At 34.8% G+C, this 27,502-nt stretch overlaps 1 protein-coding gene across 1 annotated transcript; it reads left to right on the top strand.

Moving 5' to 3' along the window:
• Positions 1–3,435: 3,435 nt before the first annotated feature.
• Positions 3,436–6,855, top strand: LOC124886627. Its single transcript, XM_047395499.1, has 3 exons — positions 3,436–3,897; positions 6,500–6,567; positions 6,705–6,855. Exons 1-3 carry the CDS (start codon positions 3,436–3,438, stop codon positions 6,853–6,855), a joined length of 681 nt encoding a protein of 226 aa, XP_047251455.1.
• Positions 6,856–27,502: the final 20,647 nt, after the last annotated feature.

Below are 27,502 nucleotides of genomic sequence, written 5' to 3'. Positions count from 1 at the left end.
GTAAGGTGGGACTCATAGTCTCAGCAGTGTAGTGGCCCTTTGTTTCTGTCATGACTATGACTGGACCCTACGAGTCGTAAGAATGGACTATGAGTAGTAAGTTATGACTCATAGGGTCAACAGTCGGGGTGCCTTGAGACATGATGTTGGGTGTATTTATGCACTCTAGTGTTACTATTCTAGCTTAGTTAGCCTTATTTTTAGGATAATTTGTGTGCTTTATGTGTTAATATGATATAAATGAGCATATAAGTGTCCAAATATAAGTGTCCAAGTGCGTTATTACAATGGTTCAAAGTGTTTCCAAACAAGTTTATACTTAATTGAGTCATTTAGAGTTCCATCGAGAAAATTAGTTTTACTAGCTTGAGCTAGTTGTGTGTCTATTTAATTTCGTTGGATTCTATTGTATTTAAGAGGGTCCAAATTATTTTTAATGGGGTAATTATATGTGGAACAACTTTTTGGGAATGTGTAAGGTTCAATTTGGTTAAGTCATAAGTCGTTACGAAAAGTGAAGATCAATGTGAGCTAGTCTTGTCTTAGCTTGTGTTTTTTATTCTTCTTGAGGATATTGTGTTGTTATGATCTTTAATTCATGGTGTGTGATTATGTAGGAAAATTTGTGAGATGAATAAGGTGATATAATGATGATATAATGGCTGAAAATCCATGGAAAATATACCACAATGTAAGGGATGAAAGATGGGACGGTAAAATCTTAACCAAAATTTTAGACGCAACTATTAGTGTGTGCGCGCGATGAGCGTGCGACTTTTTCTCTAGTTCAGTGCTCCACTTCCTTAGAAAATATTAGGAGACACAATTACAGTGGGTGCACGCAATGAGCGTGCATCGCACCCTCCGAGCGTGCATCGCACCCTCCATTTCTATGCACTACTGCATGTGACACATGCTTTATTCCCATAGCTCCAATATTGCACAATAATCCTACTTATACACGGATAGGAATAGGGATTAGAATATTAATAAAATATTATGTTTCCCACATGATTAGGTGTTTTAGGTATCCTTGGAATCTTTACAATTTTTGTTTTATTTAATCCTACAACGTGGAGGATTAGTGTGACATATATACACACACGTAGTTAGGTGGCTTGGACGGCTTAGTTATGTTGTGGAACAAATTATGGAGGCTGCCGCTACTTTTTAGGTTTTAATATTTTCTTTAATTAGCTTGTTAATTATTTATAACATGTATTTAATAAGTTGGATCATGATTATGAATATTATCGTCTAAAAGCTCTCTTTCCGAAGTTAAAGCCAAGAACATGAGTACTATTATTTTTGATTAATTTCGTTGGATTTGCTTATCATATTTGATTGTTTGTTTATTCTAGTTTTAATCATTTTATGGACTGATCACCCATAAAATACATATTTTTCAAACTTTTGATCTTGAGAGAGGGAATAGGGAGATAGATAATGGGAATAAATAAAGTAGGGTATGTATTCTTTTATAAAATAAGGAATTCCAATTACTACCTAGGACAGAGATGTACTTAGATGCATTACTTGATTCAAACATAGGATGATAGTTTTAAAATACTTAATTAGGTTATTACATCCCCGTTCAATGATGCCGTTATAATGTCCAAATTTGGTAAAAGATTAGAGGTCGGGAGACCATGATCATGCAGTTTACCACATAAATCAATAACCAAGATAACCAAGATAATGAACGAAATTCAATAACAGAGTATGACTGTTCAAAGTGCTTTAACCCTAGGGTTTACTCCATTGATTATTTCAAGACTTTAATTTCCGTATTGTTTACTTTAGTTTTAAATTATAATTTTCAAACTCTCTTGTTGGTTACTCTTGCACCGAATTAATCTAAACTGTGAAGTAAAAGTGAATCGTTGTTGAATCAAGTCCCTGTGGGATCGATACTAGGCTTTCTTTAAGGCAACTTTACTACTTGATAAGACCACGTACACTTGCGTGTACACTTGGGCGCTATCAAATTTTTGGCGCCATTGTCGGATACTTATAATTTGGCAACTATTTATTTTAGATTTACTTTTATATTTATTTGGTGTTTTTTACGCTTGGTCTTGGTTATGTTTTTGGAAGAAAAAAGTTTACAAAAGCTGGCAAGGGGTCAGAATTTGGTTGAACCAAGCGCCAGACCTGAGCAACTTTTCCATTAATTCAGGAGGGAAGAAAACCTTCGCCCTAGTATTCTGCAAATCCAAGAAGACCAAGACAATCATGCCATCATGGCTGATGAACCAGCAACCCGAAGGATAGTCAGAGAAGTGGAAATCCCACTTCCAACCAATTTGACCTCCCTATTTCAGAAGCCGGCAGCTGGAGGTAATTTTGAGCTTAAATAGAATATGGTACAACTTCTGATTAGCAGAAGACAATTCAAAGGGCTTTCACACAAAGATCCACAGGTCTACTTGCAGAATTTTTTGAAAATCAGTGATACATTCATTCCCACAGGTGTGAATGCAGATTATATGAGGATAACTTTGTTTCCCTTTTCACTGAATGAGAAAGAAAAAAGTGGTTGAATGCGGAACCGGAAAACTCAATCACCTCATAGGATGACATGGACAAAAAATTCCTTATTCAATTTTTCCCATATGGTAAGACTGTGAGACTTTATAGTGAGATAGTATTCTTCAAACAGAAGCCAGACGAGAATCTTTATCATGCTTGGGAGCGGTTCAAGGCTATTATTTGGGACTATCCACACCATCAACAATCCAATAAGGTACTTATTTATACTTTAGTAGAGTCTCTTTATAACAATACAAAAATTTTACTAGATTCAGTTGTATGTGGTCAAGCTCTTCAGATGACATTTGATGAGTTGTACACTTTATTGAACTGCATAGCTCAAAGGAACCCAGAATGGCATTCAGTCTTGAGGAGTGCCATGAAAAGAATTACAGGTGTATTGGAGGTAGACCAATTCACAATGATATCAACTCAGGTTGTGGCATTGAAAAATATGATAAGAACTCAGTTCAGCAGCCTATATTTGGGAGCTACACAGCCTACTGCAGTAGTAAATCAGTAAATTAATGGTTAGTGTGAGGTCTGCAGAAATAATGGCCATTCAGTGGCCATGTGTGCTTCAAATCTAAAATCGGTTATATATGTGGGAAATGCTCAAAGTCCAAATTATGGTAATTCCTACAACATGAAGTAGCAAAATCAGCCTTGGAACGCTCAATAACAGCAAATTCAGCAACCACAGGCACAAGCAAATCAGTCAACTAGCACCTTGGAAGAGATAATAAAGCAGGTTCTTGCTAATTAAACATAGTTGGCTATAGATGTACAAAATCAGTAAGCGGCCTAGAGAATCTTAGAGTTGCATTTGGGTCAGTTACAACAAGAATTGAATACGATACCTCAAGGTAGTTTTCCCGAAGATACAAAAATCTAAAACAGGTTATGGAAATCACTATGAGGAGTAATAAAGAGCTTCAAGGAGATCCTCCCAAGGTAACAAAGGAGATAGATGCAGATTTGACTCCCTCACAGGTAAATGATAAAGTTGCTAAAAATTCAATAAAGCTTGGGTACTTGAAAGAAAAATCTACTGAAGAAGTGAAGAATATGCTGCCACTCCCTTTCCCTCAGAGGCAAATAAAAGTGAGGGAGGACGCAATGTTTAAGAAATTCTTTGACACGTTCAAAGAGTTTTACATTAACTTAGATTTGTTAGATGTTTTACAGGGTATGCCCAAGTATGTAAAGTACTTGGGGGATGTGGTTACAAATAAGGTAAAGTTACAGGATGTTGAAACGGTAGCAATCGATATAGAGTGTAGCACTGTAATGATACAAAAGATGCCAAAAAAGCTTAAGGATCCTCAGAAGTTTACTCTCCCCATACAGATTGGCAAAAACGAGGTAGTTTGGGCACTTGGTAATTTAGGGGTGAGTATCAACTTGATTCCCCTATCTCTATTCAAGACATTAAGTTGGGGCAAGCCGAGACCATGCACTGTATATCTACAGCTGCCAGATGGGTCCAATGTCTATCTGGAAGGAATCATTGAGGATGTCCTCATAAAGTTTGGTAAATTTGTTATTCCTACTAAATTTATTATTCTAGACTTTGAGGAAGACGAACAGACACTAATCATCTTGGGGAGTCTATTTTTAGCAACTGGAGGAGTATTTATTAATGTTAGAGACGGCATACATATGATGAGGCGGTATTTAAAGTTTATAAAGAACTCAACATAACATCCCACTATAATGAGTTGTGTATGATCAATGTTATTGAAGGGATAAGTGTGGATGGATAGCCCACCAAAGGCCTCTTCTGACACCCTCATTGAGTAGCTAAAGTCTCCAATACCACAACCTGAACTGATGCAAGTTGATGAGCCTGAAAAGGCTAAAGTTAAAAAAATTGTTACCCTTAAGAATTCACAACCAAGAAGGGGAAAAAGAATACAAAGATGGAGACCAAGCGTAAGAAAGAGAAGGAAAGAGAACGACTAAGCTGTTAGTTGGGTCGAGCCTCGACACTAAATCAGGCGTTTCTTGGGAGGCAAGCCAAGTTAAGTAGGTATGTTTTATTTCTAGGTTTTAGTTTTTATTTATGGAATTTTTGTTTCTGATCGAGTCGCAAGTTAATGAAAAGTCTGAGTACCGGAAACCTAAGCTAAAAAGCATGGCAAAGACTGTGTGTGGGGTCCAATGGACCTTCTTTATGTGTAAAGATTCTACTAGCTAGGCCTAGATGCCTTAGGGAGTATTTCTATCTCTTACTTTTAAAGTCACTTTAGAGACACAGAAGATTTTTAAGTGTGGGGTGGGGAAATTCCCAATATTTGGTTTGATTTAAAAAGTTTGACTCAATTCAAAATTTTTGTTTAAGATATTCTTGTTGGTGCTATTTTTTATTACATGGTGCAAGTGTTTTGTTTGGGAAAATCACATTGAATGAGTGAATTGCTATTTTTGAGACTCTTAGGCTCATTTTTGTGACTCTTGTACTTTTTGGCTTAAATTTAAATTCATACTATTGTTTACTTAAGAGTCTATGATGATCCTATTGAGTTGAGCATGTGTCGTGTATGTGTGAGGTTTTTGTATATTCCTTGTTGTATGTGATGTCTAGAACTTGCTCGATGTATGTGCGAAGCAAAACAAAGAGTATTGGTTTAGGAGATGATATAGGCATTTCTTTGATAGCCTTGTTTTAGACCTTCTTTTTGGCCTACCTTTGAGCTTAATCCTAGTCAACCCCTTTACGCCTTTAGCTTTTTCTTTGGTAGCCTTATATATAGCCTAATCCCTTCTTTGATAGACCATAATTTTATCCAAAAATCTTCTAGGCGCTTTAATGAAAAATCAAGTTAGTAAGGAGTGTGAAATTGAAGAAGAAAAAGATAAATTTGATGTCCGAAGGTAATAGTTATTGGTGTTAATAATTGATGTGTGGTCATTGGGTGTAATAGACATTATGTTAGAAATATTACCATATTTGTGAAAAAGAAAAAAGAAAGAAAAAGAAAGTGATTCATGTGGTAATAAACAATACTTCCACCATGTATTTGTGAAAATGCTTAAAAGTGATAGGGCAAAGACAAAAGAAATGGGTAGACAAAAATGGTGTAATTTGATTGTTGGAGATTAGTTTTAAGTGTAAAAGGTGAAGTATTAAATCACTTAGGGAATTTAGTCACTATTCCAAAATAGTACCTACCCGTCCCTTAGCCTACATTACAACCCAAAAAAGACCAAATTGATCCTAAGTTCATCATTCGGATATTAGAGGAGCTACACCCTAAGGGAAAGCCTATGGTTAATTATGTGTAACTTGTAAATTCCTTTTGAGTGTGAGTGTAATTTGATTCTTGTACCCATCACGTTATGAACTGCTTAATTGAGAGTGAATAAGGGTAACTCTCTTATTTTGAGGGGTACATGTTTGATGAATGTGGGTGAATTATATGATGTCCCTTATTGAGAAATGTGCATGAGTTTTCCAATTGGTGAGTCAAATCTTGAGGCAAGGATGTTTTGGAGTTGTGTGTTGGGTTCAAGGTGTATATGTGAATGGAAAATGGAGGGAAGGAGAGTCCATTCTAAAATGAAAAGTGTGCTCAAATAGGAAAGTCTACTAAATTCTCCCACATTGGTGGGAGAAAGAAGCTTTCATGTGTATATATTGAGAAACATATCTGCACTTGGATAGTGAAGAAATAATAAGCAGATGCCTCACATCGTTGTCATCGTTGCTCGCTCAACCTCGTCTTTGAGATTTGTCAAATGATCGATCGATGATATCAATATTTATAGACAAATGTTTTTTGAAACTGAAATTTAATCCAAAGAATCTGATAGAATTGTTGTTCTCCATATGCCGGCGCATTTCTGACACTATACAAATGCATGCACAACGAACCTCAAAGAGGTGCAACCCTTCAAGGTAAAGGACACACTATGTCTCCCAAATAAGTGATCTGTGTACGCACCTGGCGATCTGCTGTCGCAGGTCCAATGCAAGTGTAATGCAGAAGTCTTTGGAATTTGGATAGTTTCACATGAGGCCGCAGATTGGGCGTAGTTCCAGCATAGACTGGGCGCAGATGATGTGACTATACTGAAAAAGTGCATTTTTCCTAAACCAATGCTTCCTTTTCGAAGGGACACATTAAGGCTATAAATGGCCTCTAAGATAAATTGTACAATGTATACAGTGGAATGAAGACGACAAAATTGTTACGGGGTGCGCTCGAAAGAAAATACAAGACTGAGGATGTTGGAACCAAGAAGTTATTCATTGCAAGATTCCTTGAGATTAAAATGATTGACAGCGAGTCTATTGTATCTCAAGTCCAGGAATTGTAAGTGATCATCCACGATCTCCTTGCTAAAGGTTTGATCGTGAATGAGTCATTTCAAGTTTTGACAATAATATAAAAGTTACCACCTATGTGGAAGGACTTCAAGAACTACTTGAAACATAAGCGAAAGGAGATGTCAGTCAAAAATCTTATAGTAAGACTACACATTGAGGAAGACAACAAAGCCACGGAAAGAAGGCCAAAAGGAAACTCTGCAATAAGTGGAGAACATGTTGTAGAAGACGACCACAACAAGTCTAAAAAATAAAAGAAAACTGGACAGGAAAGAAATCAACCTAAGAATAAATTCAAGAGAAAATGCATTAACTGTGGAAAGATTGGCCACAAGTCAATGGATTATCGTGCCCCCAAGAAAGGCAAAAGGAAGGACCAAGCAAATTTGGTGGAATCTGAGAAAGAAATGGATGATCTGTGTGCCATGCTGTCTAAATTCAACTTGGTGGGAAATCCTCGAGAATGGGGGATTGATTCTAGTGCCACCCACCATGTTTGTCGAAATAAGGAGTTGTTTGCTGCTTTGCTCAAGCTCAAGGCAAAGAAAAGATAAATATGGCCAACTCCGCAACTGCAAAAGTTGAAGAAACATGAAAAGTCTGCCTGGCAATGACATCAGGCAAAATGTTGACTTTGAACAATGTCCTATATGTATCGGAGTTATAGAAGAACTTGATTTCTATATCACTTCTAGACAAAAAAAAATTCAAATTGTATTTGTTTCCAAAAAAATTATACTTAGTAAAGGAGAAGTGTGCATAGGAAAAGGCTACCTCACTGAGGGCCTATTCAAAATGAATGTAATGAATGTTGAAATCAATAAAAGTTCAGTTTCTTCTTACTTGCTTGAGTCTAATGATTTATGAAATGAACGATTAGGACATGTCAATTACAAAACACTACAAAAACTGATTAATTAGATGTTTTGTCAAATTTTGATTGCAATAAATCAAAAGGTCAAACATGTGTGGAATCAAAGCATGCTAAGCATACATATAAGGCTGTTGAAAGGAATTCCAATCCCTTAGACTTAATACACACTGACATTTGTGATATAAAGTCAACACTATCTCGTGGTGGAAAAAAGTATTTTATAACTTTTATTAACGATTTCACTAGATATTGTTATGTCTGTTTACTAAATAGTAAAGATGAAGCAATAGATGTGATTAGGAAATACAAAACAGAAGTTGAAAATTAGTTAGATAAAAGGATCAAAACTATAAGAAGTGATAGGGGTAGAGAATACAAATCTCCCTTTATGCAAATATATGTAGAGAATGGAATTGTCTATCAAACTATGGCCCCATATTCACCTTATTCTAATGGAATTGTGAAAATGAAAAGCTAAACCTTGAAGGAAATAATGAATGTCTTACTTATAAGTTTAAGTTTACCGCAAAACTTGTGGGGGAAGCCTATCCTTACAGCCAACTGAATACTCAATAAAGTTCCCCATAGTAAGACACAATCAATTCCATATGAAAATAGAAAGGAAGGAAACCCAACATAAAATATTTCAAAGTATGGGGGTGTCTAGCGAAGGTCCAAGTTCCCATGGCTAAAGGGGTAAAGATAGGACCTAAGACGGTAGACTATGTGTTCATAGGATATGGTAAAAGCAGTAAAGCATTTTAGTTTTAGTTCATAAATCCAAACAGCTTGATATTAATGAAAATACAGTGATTAAATCAGATAATATTGAATTCTTTGAACACATTTATCCATATAAAATTAGACATAAACAGTCTAGTTACCTTGGCAGCAGTATATGGTCTTGAAATCTATCAAATTGATGTAAAAGCAACATTCCTGAATGGAGAATTGGAGGAATAAATTTATATAGAACAATCCGAGGGTTTTGTGATTTCAAAAAAAGAAAATAAGGTGTGTAAACTTGTTAAGTCACTTTATGGACTAAAATAAACACCTAATAAGTGGAGAGTGAAGTTTAACCAAACCATATTAGCAAGCGGGTTCAATATAAATAAATGTTAGAAATGTGTTTACATCAAAGACACTCCAAATCACCAAGGCATTATTTGTTTATATGTGGATGATATGTTGATCATCAGTATAGACATTTCTAACATAAAGGCCACAAAATGAATACTCGAAAGCAAGTTTGATATGAAAGACCTTGGAATTGTGGATGTGATCTTAGGAATACGAATCCATAGAACTCCCCAAGGACGGGCATTGTTACAGTCTCACTACATCAAAAAAGTACTTGACAAATTAAAGTATATGGAATTTGGTATTGCCAAGACTCTATTAGATGCGAGCTTCGCACTTCAAAAGAATGAAGGTGAAAGTAACCCACAATGGGATTATGCAAAATTAATGGGATGTTTAATGTATATAATGAATTTTACATGACTAGACATAGCATGCGCTATTAGTACATTGAGTCGGTACACGAGTAATCCCAACAAAACTCATTGGATAGCAATGAAATAGTTTTAGGGTATCTTAAATATATTCAAGACTATTCTTCGCATTATAATAAATATCCTGCATTACTTAAAGTATGTAGTGATGCAAATTAGATCACCAGATTGAATGAAGTAAAATCTATGAATGGATATGTATTTTCTATCGGTGGAGGAGTGGTTTCTTGGAAATCATCCAAATAGATATGTATTGCTTGATCCACAATGGAATCTAAATTTATCACATTGGATATAGTCGATGAAGAAGAAGAATAGCTCTAGAATTTCTTGGAAGATATTCCTGACTGTCCCAAACCAGTGGCACCAGTATGTATACACTATAATAGCCAAGCAGTAATAGGTAGGGCAGGGAGCATATTGTACAATGGTAAATCTTATCATATAAGATGGAGATATAATATCATTAGAGAACTTCTCTCTAGTAGAATTATCACTATTGACTATGTGAAGTCAAAGGATAATGTGTCGGATCCACTTATAAAATGCCTATCTAGAGAAGGATTTGAAAGGACATCCAAGGGAATAGGTTTACAGCCTAGGATAAGTTAGCATGGCGGTAACTCTACCTTGCAGACTGAAGATCCCAAGAGCTAGGTTAAAGGAGATCAAAAAAAGTTTTGTTTGATAGGTTCAAAATTATCAAATACCCAACCCATTCTCATGATGTAGACAATGTTTTTAAAACAAGGATAAGGCTTATGGTGTGAAGTTATTTAATGATTATCTAAATTTGACAGATTGGACCAAATATTTTAATATAAAGGATTGAACATTTAGAAATAACCTAAGAGAGGACAAAGTGGAAGCTTCTTCAAGGAGAAGTAAAGGCCTATTCTCGAAGCTCTCATAAAATCAGGACATGTTCATAGCTGAAAAGAACAAAACCATGAGTACCATAAATGGTAAAAGGTTGGTTGTGTGACATATGTTGTCTAGGTGTACATTAAAGCTCGACGGTTCAAAGATATCAAATCTACTGATTGTCTGAGTGTATTTGATGCATGTTTACTATAGAAAGTTCAAAGGAAAACCCACTTATCCAGATGAAATCATTCATTGCTAAATGATCACATGTTTGTTTATAAATTCTTCATAAGATAGCAATTCCCCATTAATGTAGGGGATTTTTGGGTTCAAGGTGTATGTGTGAATAAAAAATAGAGGGAAAATAATGAAAGGAAAGTGAGTCCATATTAAAATGGAAAGTATGCTCAAATAGGAAGGTCTACTAAATTCTCCCACATTGGTGGGACAAAGAAGCTTTCATGTGTATATATTGAGAAATATATCTCCACTTGGATAGTGAGACAAGAAGAAGGAGATGCCTCGTGCCGTTATTGTCGTTCCTCGCTTGACCTCGGCTTCAACTTTAGATTTGGTTTTGAATTTGAATTTGGAAAATGATCGATTGATGAGATCTATATTTTCAGATAAATTTTATGTTAAACTTGAAGAAAAAGTAAAATTTAATCCAAAGAATCTAATAGAATTGTTTTTCTCCATATGTGGGCACATTTTTTATTCTATTCTAATGAATACATAATGCACCTCAAAGGGATGCGACCCTTTGAGGTAAAGGACATACTATTTCATGTAAATAAGTGATCTACGCACGTGCCTGGTGACCTGCGGACGTAGGTCCAACATAGGTGTAATGCAAAAGCCACTGGAATTTGAACAGTGTCATACTGGGCGCATGTGATATGACTATACTAAAAAGGTGCCTTTTTTCCTGAACCAATGCTTACTTTCCAAAAGGACACACTAAGGCTAAAAAATACCTGACATATTCCTCTAGTATAGACATGATTTTTGAGTGAGTTCGACGAATTCAATAATTTAAGGTACTGCTATTATTGTATTGAAATCTATTTTATCCTAGAAGGAAAATTCCATAACCTCGGATACTTAAGGGAAATTATTTCCTTAAGGAGACTCCGTGAATTTGGAGGACTTGGCTTTAACTTTCTATTTCATCTTATTTCTAAAATTATAACACATTTCTTGGATAGATCATTTTTGATCTTGTATTGAAGGTGTTGAAACTTCAAGTTTCTCTTAAAAAGTTTGGTATTAATCTTAGTTGAAGTGTATGCTACATAACATACAAATTTTGTGTACCTGAAAGCATTGAAAATAACAGTGTTCATGTGCTATCAATTGTGTAAATAATATGTTTAGTTTAGAAACTTGCATTCCTTGAAGTCATTATAGTACTAGCTTGAGTGTCTTTCATTTAGTAGAAGTGGAGAGTTTTCTTAAATTATTATGCTTACAATTAAGAGTTGTTCGAGGACAAATAAGGATTTAAGTGTGAGGTGGTGATGTTGGGTGTATTTATGCACTCTAGTGTTACTATTCTAGCTTAGTTAGCCTTGTTTTGTGGATAATTTGTGTTCTTTATATGTTAATATGATACAAATAAGCATATAAGTGTCCAAGTGCATGATTACAATGGTTCAAAGTGTTTCCAAACAAGTTTGTACTTAATTGAGTCATTTAGAGTTCCATCGAGAAAACTAGTTTTACTACCTTGAGCTAGTTGTGTGTCCAGTTGATTTCATTGGATGCTATTGTGTTTAAGAGGGTCCAAACTGTTTTAATGGTGTAATTATAAGTGAAACAATTTGTTGGGAATGTGAAAGGTTTAATTTGATTAAGTCATAAGTCGTAACGATAAGTGAAAATCAATGCGAACTAGCCTTGTCTTAGCTTGTATTTTTGATTCGTCGTTGAGGATATTGTGTTGTTATGATCTCTAATTCATGGTGTGCGATTATGTAGGAATATTTGTGATCTGAATTGATATTATGATGATATAGTCTGAAAATCCATGGGAAATACACCACAATACAAGGGATGAAAGATGGGATGATAAAAACTTAACCAAAATTTTGGACGCAACTTCCAGTGTGTGCGCGTGATGAGCATGCAACGCCTGCTCCAATTCAGTGATCCACTGGCTTAGAAAATATTAGGAGATGTAATTCCAGTGGGTGAGCACAATGAGCGTACATCGCATAATCTTTTCCTACCTCTCCAATATTGCACAATAATCCTACTTATACATGGACAGGGATAGGGATTAGCATATTAATAACATATTATATTTCCACGTTATTAGGTGTCTTAGGTATCCTTTGAATCATTACAATTTTTGTTTTATTTAATCCTATAAGGTGGAGGATTAGTGTGACATTTATACACACGTAGTTAGGAGGCTTGGACAGCTTAGTTACGTCGTGGACAAATTGTGGAAGTTGCCGCTACTTTATAGGTTTTAATATTTTCTTTAATTAGATTGTTAATTATTTATAACATGTATTATATAATTTTAATCGTGATTATGAATATTATCGGCTAAAACTCCCTTTCTAGGGTTAAAGCCAAGAACATGAGTACTATTATTTTGGATTAATTTCGTTGGATTTGCTTACCATATTTGATTATTTATTTATTCTTGTTTTAATTATTTTATTTATTAATCATCTATAAAATACATATATTGTCGACCTTTTGATCTTGGAAGAGGGAATAAGGAGATAGAACGTGGGAATAAACAAAGTAGGGTTTGTATTCTTTTATAAAATAAGGAATTCAAATTAGTGTCTAGGAAAAGGATGTACTTAGATGCATTACTTGATTCAAACGTAGAATTATAGCTTTAAAACACTCAATTGGATTATTACATCCCTTCTCAATGATGTAGTTGTAATGCCTAAATTAGGTAAAAGATTAGAGGTCAGGAGACTATGATCATGCAATTAACCTTACGAATCAACAACCAAGATAACCAAGTTAACGAAGGAAATTTAATAATAGATTATGACTATTCGAAGTGCTTTAAACCTGGGTTTTACTCCATTGATTGTTTTAAGACTTTAATTTCCGCATTTTTTACTTTAGTTTTAGATTATAATTTTCAAACTCACTTGTTGGTTACTCTTGTACCGAATTAATCTAAACTGTGAAATAGAATTAAATCATTGTTGAATCAAGTCTATGTGAGATCGATACTTGGAATTCTTTAAGGCAACTTTACTACTTGATAAAACCACTTACACTTGCGTACGCACTGTTAAGACACTGCCCAGACTACGATTCTTGGGGATGATGTATAGTCAGTTGTTATGAGTCATAAGGTGACACATAACGACCGGGCAGTAATTTTTTAGTGTTTTTATTAAGGCACTTTGGTCAATTCCCTCTTTCCCCACTTAGACTCCACGTCCATAAAACGCCAAAAAGGGTTTATTTTAATCCTTTATCAAATCAAATACGTCTTAAACACTTTGAAATCCCTAAGTCATGAACAAACTAGGGTTTCTCAGTATTGATCATTTCGAGCATCCAAGTGGTGATTTCTCTCCATAATTGTTATACTTTCAGGCATCTGACTCTCCCTTTATTCTTGTTTTACTTAAAGCATATTTTTGAATGGTTATTCACGTGGATTTGAATATGGATTTTGAATTGTGTAGAGGATTTTAGAAAAATTGTTACTTGATTTGAGTTCCTATTGTTTTAATGCAAGTGTTCATATTTTATTTATGTATTTGGAAACCCATTGGGGGTGCATGGGTAAGGTAAATGGGATGGTGTTCGAGGTATTCTCTAAATTGATAATTTTGATTTTGGAATTTGGTTTGGAAATTGTGTTCCCTCAACATACTTGCATAATAGGATTTAAAAATATGGTTAACAAAATTATTTGGCTTATTTCCCTAAACTATTGCATTGTATAAATGGTTAAATAGATAAAAACACTTTTAAAGGCCTTATTGGCCATGTTTTTCGTTTTAAACTTGATTTAATAAACAAAAGGGGATCGTGGCATTTCCCCAACTTGATTTAATGAACAAATAGGGTTGTGGCATTCCCCCAAGTGGATAAAATTGGTATGGAATTATTAAAAGTTGCAAACATAATGGTATGACAATACTTGTGGTTTAAGCTTTTATAGCTAATTCCTTGGTTAAATGGATGGGTTATGTGAAACTTATTTTAATTGGGCTTAAAGAAGGTGGTGTAGCTCACCATGGAAGGTAGAGGTCCCGAGGGGCTGATATTGGAAACCACATTTGCTGATGTGGGGGTCTTTATGATCGTGTGCATTGCTTATCCTTGGATTTTTCCTCGTTCATGCGGTTAACACGCATTGGGACCCTTTCAGCAGGGGGAGTTAAACACATACAGCTCGTGGGTGCCCTTAGGACGATTAGAGCTACGTAGTCTATATTAATGATTTTAAATCTCATGTTAAATCATGTTCCCTATCTCAGCATCTCTATACATACAAATATATATACATATATATATAAATATATGTGTGTATTTGTGTGTACATATGCATATATGTGAACATATACATTAAGTTTGGACTGGATCTTGAGTTGGCATTATTTTATCCCTACCTTGAGTTACATACTAGCACTCAACCCACTAACTAACTCTGAAAGTTGTATCCCCACTTGATGCAGGGAACAGAGACACTTCTACTTTTCCTAACCAGTGATTACGTGATACCTAGATTGATTGTGAGTTAGCTTGAAGCAGTGAGCTTCCATACTTCGGAAAACCCTCGGTTTATGTTCCTGTTTCATTTTATTTTGGACTATTCTTTTTGGACTTTTTTGGCTATTTTCGGAGGCATATCCCAATTTAGGTTGTTCTTGGATTTTAAAGGATTTGTCGATTACTATTGCCTAGGATGGATATTGAAGTTCTTAGATTTCTTTATGAGTTAGTTAAGTTGCCTATCTTTCTATATGTTCAAAATTCAGCTCTATCTTGTTATATGTTCGAAATTCATCCGCTGCTAGCTGTATTGTATTTTGATTGGCTAGGGTATAGGGAGTGGTTACTATTTATCGGTAGACTTGAGATACCCATCACAGCCAGACCCTGGTTCGGATCATGACAATATTGCATTTATTAAAAGCCATGTAAGATTTCTACTTTTTTTTGTTTTGTTACATTTTTGCTAAAACACAATTTGACCTTTATGTACCCTACTTGGAATGCTATTTGACTAATTAATATTTTTCAAAATTATTTTCCCTTTATGTATTAATTATTTACACAACTTTACTATTATTTACATGTCCTACTTTATAAGTTTGTTATTTATTGTTAATTATTGTAAAATTTGAATACGAGTTATTTAAGAATACTAGTATTAAATATTTTCATATGTATACGTATATATGTATATATACACACACACAAACACATTGTTTTACACAGCTTTCACCCATTCACTATTATTAATTTTAAAGAATAAATTTTTATACATTATCATTTTTAATTATACTATTACTATAATTTATTTACCAAATTATATATTTTTGATTATCATTTCAATCTTTTTCTGACCTATTTATTTAAAGTTTGACCCCCCCCCCCCCTCTTTATATATAATTTATGTAAATTTTAGCCAATATTAAGTCTCATTGTCCTAAGTCTAAACCTTTGATTCCTATTGAACCTATTTTCCAACCCATTTCGTGGCCTGAATTCCAACTCAAAGTCCTAAATTAATCATTACCATTCATCACATCTAATCCAGCAAACTAAATTTAATTTCCCTTTTCTTTCCTTTTTAATTACCCTCACATAAAAAAAAAAAATTTAACCAACTTTTCACATACCACCTATGTCATACTCCCTCTCTTCTCTCCTTCCTTTCTTTACTCTTGTTTTTCTCCACCAGAACCACCGGCGAACCTCCACCAATCTATGAGCCACCGATGTGATCCTTTAATGTCCATTCTATGCTCACTTGGTTACCCCTCTGCTTTGATTTATGATTTTTTTCTAGATACTCTTTGTGATTAATAGATTAGTGACATCCAATTTTGACCAACATCAAAGAATTAAAGAACCTTAGCCCTCAAAAGCTCGTATCCATCATTTTCTACAAAATCATACCGTAACTTCTATTTTTATTTGGAAGAATACGAGGTTGTCAATCTCTCATAATACATGAAATTCACTCATTTGAGGTAAAAATAAAACCGCACAACCTATGGATTTAGAATATAATCTTTCTATCAATATCATTATCTATTGAGACTATCTCTGAAAAGTAAAATTCAGAGAACCATGAGTTGGCCAAGTAGCCAAATAACCTGCATTTTTATTTCCTATTACTTAAATTGATTAAATTATGAAGTTGATATGGCAACTCTAAATAATTATATGTCACTTTATGGATTCATTTGACAAATTGAGTAATTTGAGTTTGTTGGCATCGGAACGTGAACTTTGACTTCTTCATGTTACTTAGAATAAAGATGAGATGACTTGCATCAAGTATAGTCCTTGCCTAACTAAATTGAGAAATAGGTCATATTTAGTGAATTCATCGAATAATAGTAAGAATATATATTTTACACTATTTTTTTAAAAAATTTCTTCACCTCACAAGGATTCAACCAGTACAATTTGTTCTCCGGTCATATTTGATTTATCTTAGTTCCACATTGCTCATTAAGAATTCTCATATTTAACTAAAACACTTGAGGCTAAGGAACTTCGATTCGAAGAGTGCTTGTTGTGGTAATTTTTTCAACTCCTAAAAATATAATTTCATTCTTCTTCTTCTTTTAGGTGAGATTTTTGTCAATTGATGGTTGGATGGATCATCGACTCAATTACCCCAATCATGCTCTGTTAAAGCTAGCACTTTTTCCTTGTTCATAGTTTCTCTTGTCTATTTGCTTCAATGAACATAAAATTATGTATATAAATTCCTGCATTGCTTTTTCCCCTTATGTGTTTAAATTCTACATTTCCTAAGTTGAAAGGTTTGTACTTTTAGATATGTATGATTAGTTTTCTTAGTTTTAATAAATCTCTTAGTTTTTGAGTATTTTTCTTACTTCTATTATTTGCTTGTTCAAATTTAGCATGGGTTAGTTTAATTCAGATTTAGGAAATGGATGTTCAGTCTTCTTCAGTCGTGTCCAATACATGTATTATTTTCTCTTTCAACTTAAAATATTATTCCTGTTCCAACCATTACTTAAGTGAACTATAATTTCCTCATATCAATCTTGTATCAATGTGTTTACATTCTTGTTGAAGTGACTGGACTCTTTAGCAATTTTAAATGTAAGCGTATTTATGAAAACAATAAATAGATTTGTCATGTTCAGCATTTAGAGTCAACATACTTCACCTAATCGTTCCTATCCATCATAGAATTCTCTCTTTTTACTAAGGTTTTACAAATGTTTCCAATTCTTATTTCTTACCAGAACAGTGTTGTTTTCTTTCAAGATGCTGACTTTTAAATTATTTGTTTTGCATAATTTTTTACTCTAACAATATGGTAAAAGGTTAATGAATCTTGAGTTAGTTCAATCTTTTAAAATCATTTGGCTGAACTTTTCACTTGATGAGACCTCAAGATTAGTAATCGTTTCTCCTATCTCTAATTTGTTCTACATGAAATTAAAGGTAAAGGATGTGTTGTTATTTTATGTAGAAGTACTACAGCAGAAGAGTGATTGGAAGCTTGATAGGTTAGGAAAAAAGGTGGTTATCTCCTCTTTCATTTCGTTTTGCACATTCATTATTAGAATGGTTTATAATTCAATGGTCTGGTAAATAAATGTCTACATTACATGATATTAAGCAGGTTCTAGGCTGTAAACCCCACATGTTTTTAAGCTAGGAAGTGAATAAGTATTCTTACGTATGAAATCTCCTATCCTGTAATTCATACTTGAGTAAATGATTTACAATTAATATCCTAGTGATAGGATAGCTTATGATGCATTAACCATATTCATCTGTGTCACTTAAGGTAATGCAAGCTAAGAGTTTTTGAATCCATCAAGTTTTAGTGTTTGATTTTGCAAGGATCATCTTTGAACAAGTATAACTCGATGTTAATGTGATATTTTGTCTGATTTAGACCCACCATATTGTATAGAATTGAATTAGCTTTCCAACGATACCAATTTTGCCTTAATCCAATACCCGAGCGAAAAGTTATGCCCATTTTCATGAGAGACAGTAAGGATAGGCGATTGGTTAGGTGCCGCCCAACGAAACATAGGCGATTGGTTAGGTGCCGCCCAACCAAACATAGGCGATTGGTTAGGCACTGCCCAACCTAGCTTAGGAAATCACTTGGGCGCCGCCTAAGTCAGTTCCAGGTGCCAAAAACACTCCGTTTTGAGTTATTTTAAGGGTAATTAAGTCTTTTAACACTCCTTACATGTCCCTAAACTTAACCCTATGAAATATATAGCCTCTAAACATATTACAACCCTATTATCATCTCAAAGCTCATCATCCAATAGCACTAAAAGAGAAAAACAACTAGGGTTGCATAACTAAACTTGAAGATCCAATACATGCAAGAACACCAATCATAAAGACTTTGTACTTTCTTTACTTCGTTATTCCTTTAGGGTTCCCATACCCTAGTTATGGGATTTATCTACACATGATTACTAGAACATATATATAATTCAAAATTAAAAGCATATGAATGATCTCACAAAGAAGTAAGAATGAAAACAAAAATTTCAAATTAATATCCAACCGTAAATGTCAAAAAAAAGAATTCCAAGATAAAAAGTGTATCTTAGTTTTCAATATAATGTTGTAAGTATGGAAAATGCATCAACTAATAATGGAACATCAATGGGGTATTTTTAGTTACATCAAAATAACTAAAAAATACTATACAAAATAAATTAGGAAAATAAGGTCGGCACCTACCTACGATCCCACTTATGGGTCGTAGGTAGTACCTATGGAACCTAGGTGTGTTCGTAGGTACTAGAGCATCTTGCAGGTCATCAGTATCCTACTTAAAAGGGGTACTTATGGTATATTAGGTACCACCTATGCCTTGTAGGTATTCCTTCTTAGGTCTCCGAGCGAATTTATAGCTTTCAGAACTCAGCTCTGCAACCTACGGACCTAATCTACAAGCCCATAGGTACCACTTATGGCCCATATGTAGGTCTTATAAGCAGCATTCTACTACACTTGATTATCGTTTTCTCCTCTTCTTCTCCAAACCCATTTTTCCTATAAAACAAATCATAAAAACACGTCACATCTAACAAAAATGCCTAAGTACTTACATAATTTCCTTGTTTTAAGCATCGTAAGTACCATGAAACCATGGCACATCAACACCCTCAACTTAAAACATTTTCATGTCCTTGAGCACTAACTCATAACAACAAAATATGATACATAACAACAAAATACGATGCTTAACAAAAAGAAACCTAAGGCACCTAGGATAGTCAACTCAAATTTAGCTTAAAAGTCTTACCCCTTCCTTTTTCCATCTTTTCAAAACCATTGTATAGATCCATGTAGCACAATAGTATGACACGAAGGAATCAAGTAACTGTATTACATTAGGAACAAACAACCAGACGTATATCTAACCTACACTACTGAAACAGAAAAACAGTTAACAATACGACCAGTGTACCCTCATAGCAAGAAGTCCTAACTCACACAGTATCATCATGCGTGTCAATGTAAGGGAATATATCGAGACACTCACGCATACAAAAAAAGTTCCAGCAATGTGCATAAAATACCATAGGCTTGCCCTTATTTTCTATACCTTAGCTTTTTGAACAGTTGGACTAGGATAACTATAGGGCTTTGCTAGGCTTGTAATGTAGGCTTAGGGGAAGGTATGGTATATTTGGGATGCAGTGACTCTCCCGCTTTGACACCATAATTATATTTTTGGCTCCAATTCTCAACCATTCACATTTTATTTCTCCTTTTCTCCTTTATTGATTTTTTAGATTGGGTGAGGTTTTCTTCTTGCTTTTTATTAATTCATATTTTGCATTTTCCTTTCTATATATTTTTTTCTTCTTTTTCACACTTTTATACCATACCCAACTTTACTTTCTTTTATCTTATTCACACTCTTTTTCAAACCCATTTTTAACTATGAACCCCTATAATAGCTACCCTTAACTTAGAAGATTTTCCTGAGTTGAGGTGCATAGTGTTCAAGGAGGGACTAGGGACAAAACACATTCATTATAATTAAAAGGGAGGTTAAAAGGGTTAAAATAAGAAAATAGGTCACCTAGGCTCAAAAATGGGATTAAGGGATACTTATTCACATTTGGTAGGTCTTTTAAGCTAAGAGTTGACTAATTCAAAATGACCTATGATCATGTCCTAACCAATATCTTATAGCCTAGGCAAGACTAACCAGGTATGTTATTGATTAAATGCACAAAGTATACTAGTTTAATGCCTCATACACACATGGTATATGATTATATCATTAACTACTACCTATCCCATTTATGCGATGCTAAGATTTGATTATATTGTCCCTAATACTAATGCCATAACAAGATTCAAACAGTGGTCACATATATATTTACATCACATATTTTACAAAATTTACTTGAAGGAGTATCATTTTTCAAACACAAAACAAAACATGTCAACTACATTTAGGTTCCTTATTTTCTTCTACTTAAACATAAACAACACATAAAACTAATAACACAGATATAAATCCTAAACAGAGTGCCTCTACTATGAACATACTATGGGGAAAAGAGGCACGAAAACCAAAAACCCTCCAAAAGGACATTTAGACCCACAAGTAGCCCTACCCCATCAAATAAGCATGTATTTTCCCTAATAAATTAGGCTACTAAAAAGCAAGAGAGTTAGGAACATATTTGTGGAACCTTATGTGCGTAGATCTAATATCAATCACAAATAACACAAATTATTCTAATGCACAATTAACAAAACACCTCGGTTGCCTCCCAAGCAGCACCTGATTTAACATCACGGCATGACATAGGACCTTGATTACTCAAACTCCATTAATGTAGCCAGAGGATTGGCCTCTATGTTCATTAACAATGTTTATTACCGATACCACCCTCATGTCAGTTGACTGCTTTATAGATCTACACATATAGCATGTGACTTCCTCATTATTCAGCCTAAAATTAAGGTCACCTCTTTCCATATCCACTAATGCTCTACCCATGGCTAAAATGGTCTACCTAAAATTCTAGGTATCTTAAAATCAACATCACAATGTAAGACCACAAAGTTGGCTGGAAAGATGAAGTTGTCCATTTTGACCAAAATATCAAATGATATGCCCATGGGTTTCTTAACTATATAATTTACCATCAATAATTGCATAGTCAAAGGTTTGGGGTTCTCAAACCCAATTGATTAAACACTGCCATTAATATCATGTTAATGTTTGCACCCAAGTCACACAAATCCATGGCAAATATAGATGACCTAATCATACAAGGAATTGTAAATTCATCGCGGTCACCTTTTTTGCACAAAAGATCAAAATGTAATCAGTCTACAATGATGCAATCCACCTACAACATTATAACTGATAGCTCACTTCTTCAACACCAAATCCTTCACAAATTTTTCTTAGCCATACATCTACTCAAGAGTTTCAAGAAGAGGGATATTCATAAATAACTCCTATAACATAGTAATAAACTTCTTATACTTCCCTTTTTTCTTTTTTTGTTTCAATATTTAAGTAAAGTGAGGGGGAGGTCATGTAATAGGCTTCAAAAATAGTTCAACCTTCTTACCATTTCCATTATTATTCTCAGCTCATTTCTCTACACCCGTTGATTTTTATGATATCTCACCATTATTCACAAACTTCATAGTTTAAACTTTACGTGCATTATTAACCTCGATAGTATAATCCCTTAACTCATCATTTATAGGCATAGGTGGATCAATAGTAGCCTAACCACTCCTAGTGGTGATGGCTAGGCACTGCCTGTCATTTTTAGGATTTTTAATAGTATTTCTCGGAAGAGTTCCTAGTTGACATTAATCTAAGGTAGCTGATATCTGACCAAACTGCTTCTCAAGTTGCTTAATCATAGTAGCATACGATTCTACTTTCTAGATCAATCCCAAAATATGTCTTAATCTCCTTAACGCAACTCTCTGGGCTCTTTGAACACTTAACCATCTTCACAAATAAAGCTTTCATCCTTGAATCGGCATCATGGTTCCTCAGTGGAACATACACACCACTCTTCCCCTTATAATTATCTTTTCTCGTCCAGTAACTATCCCTCTATTTTTTTCTATCCTTAAACCTCTCCCCATAATAGTTCTAACCTTGACTTCCCTACCTTGAGTTCTAAGTGTCCTATTTGGACCCTTCTCTCTTGGCTCGAAAACCTACCATATCACTTTCCAAATAATTTTCTTCCTCCTCAAAGTCAGACATATTATGTCAAATAGATTTACCTCATGCACCGACTGCATTCACCTTTTCTACATTCATAGTTACAAATTGCTTAGTGAGTAACCATATATTCATCCTCAGTTATGCGACCTCCTATGACACTATATCATTTAGGGCTCCCTACTCACTTGAAGCACCAATTGCATAAGTACCGGTTCCTCTTTTTGCTTCTCGAGTATGCCACCCTCAGTTGATTTTAGATACCCAATCTAAGATTTCCAAGGCTAGATCTCAATGCAAACTCATAAAAGCCCACCAGTAAAAGTATCAGCAATAACTTTAGTATTTCTATTCACGACTCTATAAAATATCTTAAGAAAACTTCTCTCTGAAATTTTATGATTGGGTACATTCATTAACTTCTTCTTGAATCTCAACCAAGCCTCATACAATGCCTTTGAATATAATTGCCTGAAATTATAAATCTCATCCTTCAACTATAGAATTCGAGAAGGCAGGAAAAATTTATCCAAGAATTGTGTTCGTAGCTCATTCCAAGTGGTAATGGACTTACGATAGTTCCCCTAACCATAATATCACCTTTCCTATAAGAGATAATAGGAACATTCTGAGTTCAAAGCATCCTAAATCGCCCCAGGTAGATTATACAAAGTAAAAATCCCAATAATATTTTTGATGTGTAAGTTTGCATCATTAGTCGGCAAACCAGCAAACACACCCTTAAGATTAAGCAACTAAATTATTGAACTCATAATGTTAAACTTCACTCCTAGGGGAAACTTTAGAGGAATGATAACTCCTATCTTAATCGGCTCAACATACCTTAAATCTTCTTAAGGATCATTAAAAATCTGGCAAATACTCATAAACAAGTGGTGGTTGAGCTCTATCCCTTCTAGCTCTATTGCTGTAGAGTGTGGCTCGATGATTTTCCTCCTGTCTAACTATTTGATCCTCATGGGTTGCACGATGGGAATGTACCAACATCGCATTCTCTTTAGTTAATAACTAAGAATTGGTTTACTTGTCTATTTCTTGGACACCATACAGATGTGGCAGATTCACGGCATTTGGGTCATATTAAACCTCATCATGCTAAGATCCATGCTCATACTCAACCATCTATGATTCTGTCATAAGGTTCATTCAGGATCAGGATCAAAATGAATCAAGGTATTACCTTGACTCCTACTGCTGCGTATACATCGACATATACCTAAAAATAGTAAAAAATTAAAAACCAAAAACCTCAATCAATCTATAACCTTATTCTCTGGCATTGGCTCCAAAATTTGATGTCGCCTAAATTACACCTCCTAAAAAGTATAACACAGTCGTTTGTCAAATATAAAACCCAACAAAGGTTGGGGTCGAACCCACTAGGAATAGGATGAATCTCTTTCAAAAACGTGTTGCAGTCAGAAAGTATAGAAAATAAATTGGGTGTTTTGTAAAAACCATATTAGTAGTAATAATGTTTGGACAACTTTAGGTTGAAATAAATATGAGACGATCATTAGGATTGTGTTCCCCCTGACTTCCTAACTTTACTGACTTATCATGCTCGTCAAACTATCTCGGTGTCTTATATGTAGAATAAAAAAAAGCTATGTATCACTAACCGTATATTGACTCTTTTTGGTGAATTTCACTCATCTCATCTTGTTCTCAGAGTGTCTCATTACTAAACCTTGATTGGGATCCTAGATTAACTATCTCTTTTTGGTCTCAAGTTAATTAGATGAAGGTTGGTAGCTTTAAATCCCTATTATGACCTTTGTTTCCTAATCTCAACCTCTCTCTTGAGTTATTATCAAATACAGGCAATTTCGTAACATTTACAGTCATCAAGAAAGCAATCAATACAAAGAAAACAACAATACATGCAAGAGCACCAATCACGAAAGACTTTGCACTTTTTCTACTTCATTATTCCATTAGGATTCCCACAACCCTAGTTATGGAGTTTAGCTGCTCATGATTGCAAGAACATACATAAAATCATAATTAGAAGTATATGAATGACCTCACTAAGAATTAAGAATGAAAATCAAAATCTCAAATTAACATCAAACCCTAAAAGTCAAGAACAAGAATTCTAAGATAAAAAGTGTATCCTAGAACTCAATATTATGTTGTAAGTATATAATTCGTGTCAACTAATAATAAAACATCAATGGGGTATTTATATTTAGATCAGAAAACCAAAAAAATACTATCCAAAATAAAGTAGGAAAATAAGGTCGGCACCTACCTACGACCCCACTTATGGGTCGTAGGTAATACCTATGGACCCAGATGTGTTCGTAGGTATTAGTACATCCTGCAGGTCTTTAGTACCCAACTTATGAGGGATAGATATGGGGCTGTAGGTACCACCTATGCCTCGTAGGTAGGCCTTTGTGTATCTAAGAGGGAATTTACTTTCTCCTCTTCTGCTCCAAACCCTGGCCAATCATATAAATATATCACACTAATAAAAAAGGCCTAAGTACTTGCATAATTTTCTCATTTTAAGAATTTAAAGTTCCATAAAACCATGTCATATCATTCATCAAATCCATATACGTGGCTAGGGTATTGGTAAACCCAAAAGACATCAGTAGTTACTCATAATGGCCATAACAACTCCTAAAGGCTTTCTTTGGGATATCTAATCAAGAATCCTCAATAGATGGTAATTATACCTCATGTCAAGCTTAGAAAATACCACTGCTCCCTGATGTTTGGTATTATAAATTATCAATGTGAGGCACAGGGTACCTATTCTTCACTGTTGCCTTATTAAGCTGCCTGTAGTCAATACACATACACAAGGAACCATTTTTATTCTTCATGAACAAGACAAGAGTACCCCAAGGCAACACACTCAATCTAATAAAACCCTTACCTAGAAGATCCTGAAGCTTAAAATTTATCTCCTTAAGATCAGTAGGAGCCATATGGTAAGTTGCCATAGAAATAGGTCAGGTTCTAGCTTAAGATTAATAATAGACTTTATATCATGCTTAGGAGGATACCAAGTAGATCAGTAGGGAAAACATTAGGACACTCACGAACTATAGAAACAAAGTCAAATAATGGACTCTCCATACTAACATCACAAATATAAGGGAGATACAACTCACAACCCCGCTGAAATAAGTCTCCTATCTCAAATATATGATATAATCCCCGTTGACTCATGGCTAATAGCTCCCTACCATACAATCAGGGGTATAGCGGGCATGGCTAAGGTAACGGTCTTTGAAAATAATCTAAGACTACATGATAAAGAGATAATCAGTACATGCTCAGAATCGCATAAAAAAACCACCATATCAAATACAATAAGATCAGCCTGAGTATCAAATTCTCAAATAATCACAACAGATGATCTATAAAACCAATCCACTACTAAAAAATCACCCATGAGAGTTGATACATATAACAACACAGATAAAGAATCCCTAGATAACTCTAAACGCAAGGTATAATAAGTAGACAGATTAGAATAAGTGGATCCTGAAATAAAAAAGAAAAAAAGCAAAAGTTGACTGATGAAACACCAAAATCATACATGTAATGATAGTGTTCAAAAACTAAGCATTGGGTCTAGCTGGTACAATATAAAACTAACCATGCTCGCCACCTGCCTGGGCTTCTAACTAACCTCTTATCTTAACTGCCTATGGACCTTCTTGAGCACCTTGGGGGGCCACTCCAGAGCCCATGCATACCAACTCTTACTGGGAGAGGTTCTACCTTAACCCACGAAACACTCTGAGCTAAAAGAACCATAGTTCCATTACTCGGGCACTATCTCAAGAAATGTTCAAAGACCTTATAACCATAGCATGCCCCAGGTGTTGTACTAAAACCAAAAGATCTGGTTGACTAACAATAACCACCACAACAAGAATAACCAGCCCTCAAAGGTTGACCACTACTCTGTCCAAGATGATTACTATGTTAAACTGGCCTCCATCGATGATCTAAAGTGAGACATAAATGGTCCTACTAGACTAACATAGTTTTTGATAAGGTTGACTCTGAGTGCACCTTCCATGAGAACTACTGCCTCTGAACCATGAGCCATAATGGATCACACTGAAACTACCTTGATATCCAACCTCTTATCATTGCCCCTTTATGCCTTGTAATGTATCTCTTCTATAACCTATGTAAGATTAAAACCCTCAGCAAAAGATCTACCAGCAACAACTAAACTTTGTGTAGCCATATGGAGATAAAGCTTAATCCCCAAACAAAATATTAAACTCAATCATACTTGGTTGGTAAATAAGATGTAGCGTGCCTAGCCAAATCATGAAATTGTGCCTCATATTCCACAATAGCTATAGAGACATAATCTAACCTCGATAATAGATCCCTCAAATAATATCAATGTCTATGAGGCATATATTTCTCCAAGAAGACCTTAAATAACTAAGTCCATGTCAAAGGGGAAGATCCAGCTGGCCTGGAATCAAGATAGCCTCTCCACCAATTTTGAGCTACCCAATCTAATGGAAAAGTTATGTAATCCACACTGCGAGTCTTAAATAGGCCCAAATTATGGAGCCTATACTCGCATATAATCAAGAACTCATAAGAACCATCGCCTGGTGCACCAAAAAATTTAGGCAAAGTCAATCTAAAAAATATACCCAGTAGCTTCTTTTCCTCAATAAATATAGTACATTGGTAAACCACCAAATTATCTACTGCCTACTAGCAACTCCCAACACAAGAGGGACCTCAACTTTTAGAGCCACAGCTATAGGTTGCACCCCCGCCTCGGTACTACTCTTATCTACAAACTATGCACCATCAGGAGGTGAACTACTAACTAATCTCAAGATCTAAACCAATGTATCTCTAAGCAGTGAAGAAAAAATAAACCCAGGTGGAGCCTGGACTGGTCCTTGGGCCACCACTGGCTAGGATAGAGGAAT

The sequence above is a fragment of the Capsicum annuum genome, chromosome 8, assembly GCF_002878395.1.
Source record: "Capsicum annuum cultivar UCD-10X-F1 chromosome 8, UCD10Xv1.1, whole genome shotgun sequence".
NCBI classification, from domain to species: Eukaryota; Viridiplantae; Streptophyta; class Magnoliopsida; order Solanales; family Solanaceae; genus Capsicum; species Capsicum annuum.
Note: the sequence above shows the minus strand (reverse complement) of the source record. Positions and strands in the feature narration are given on the sequence as shown.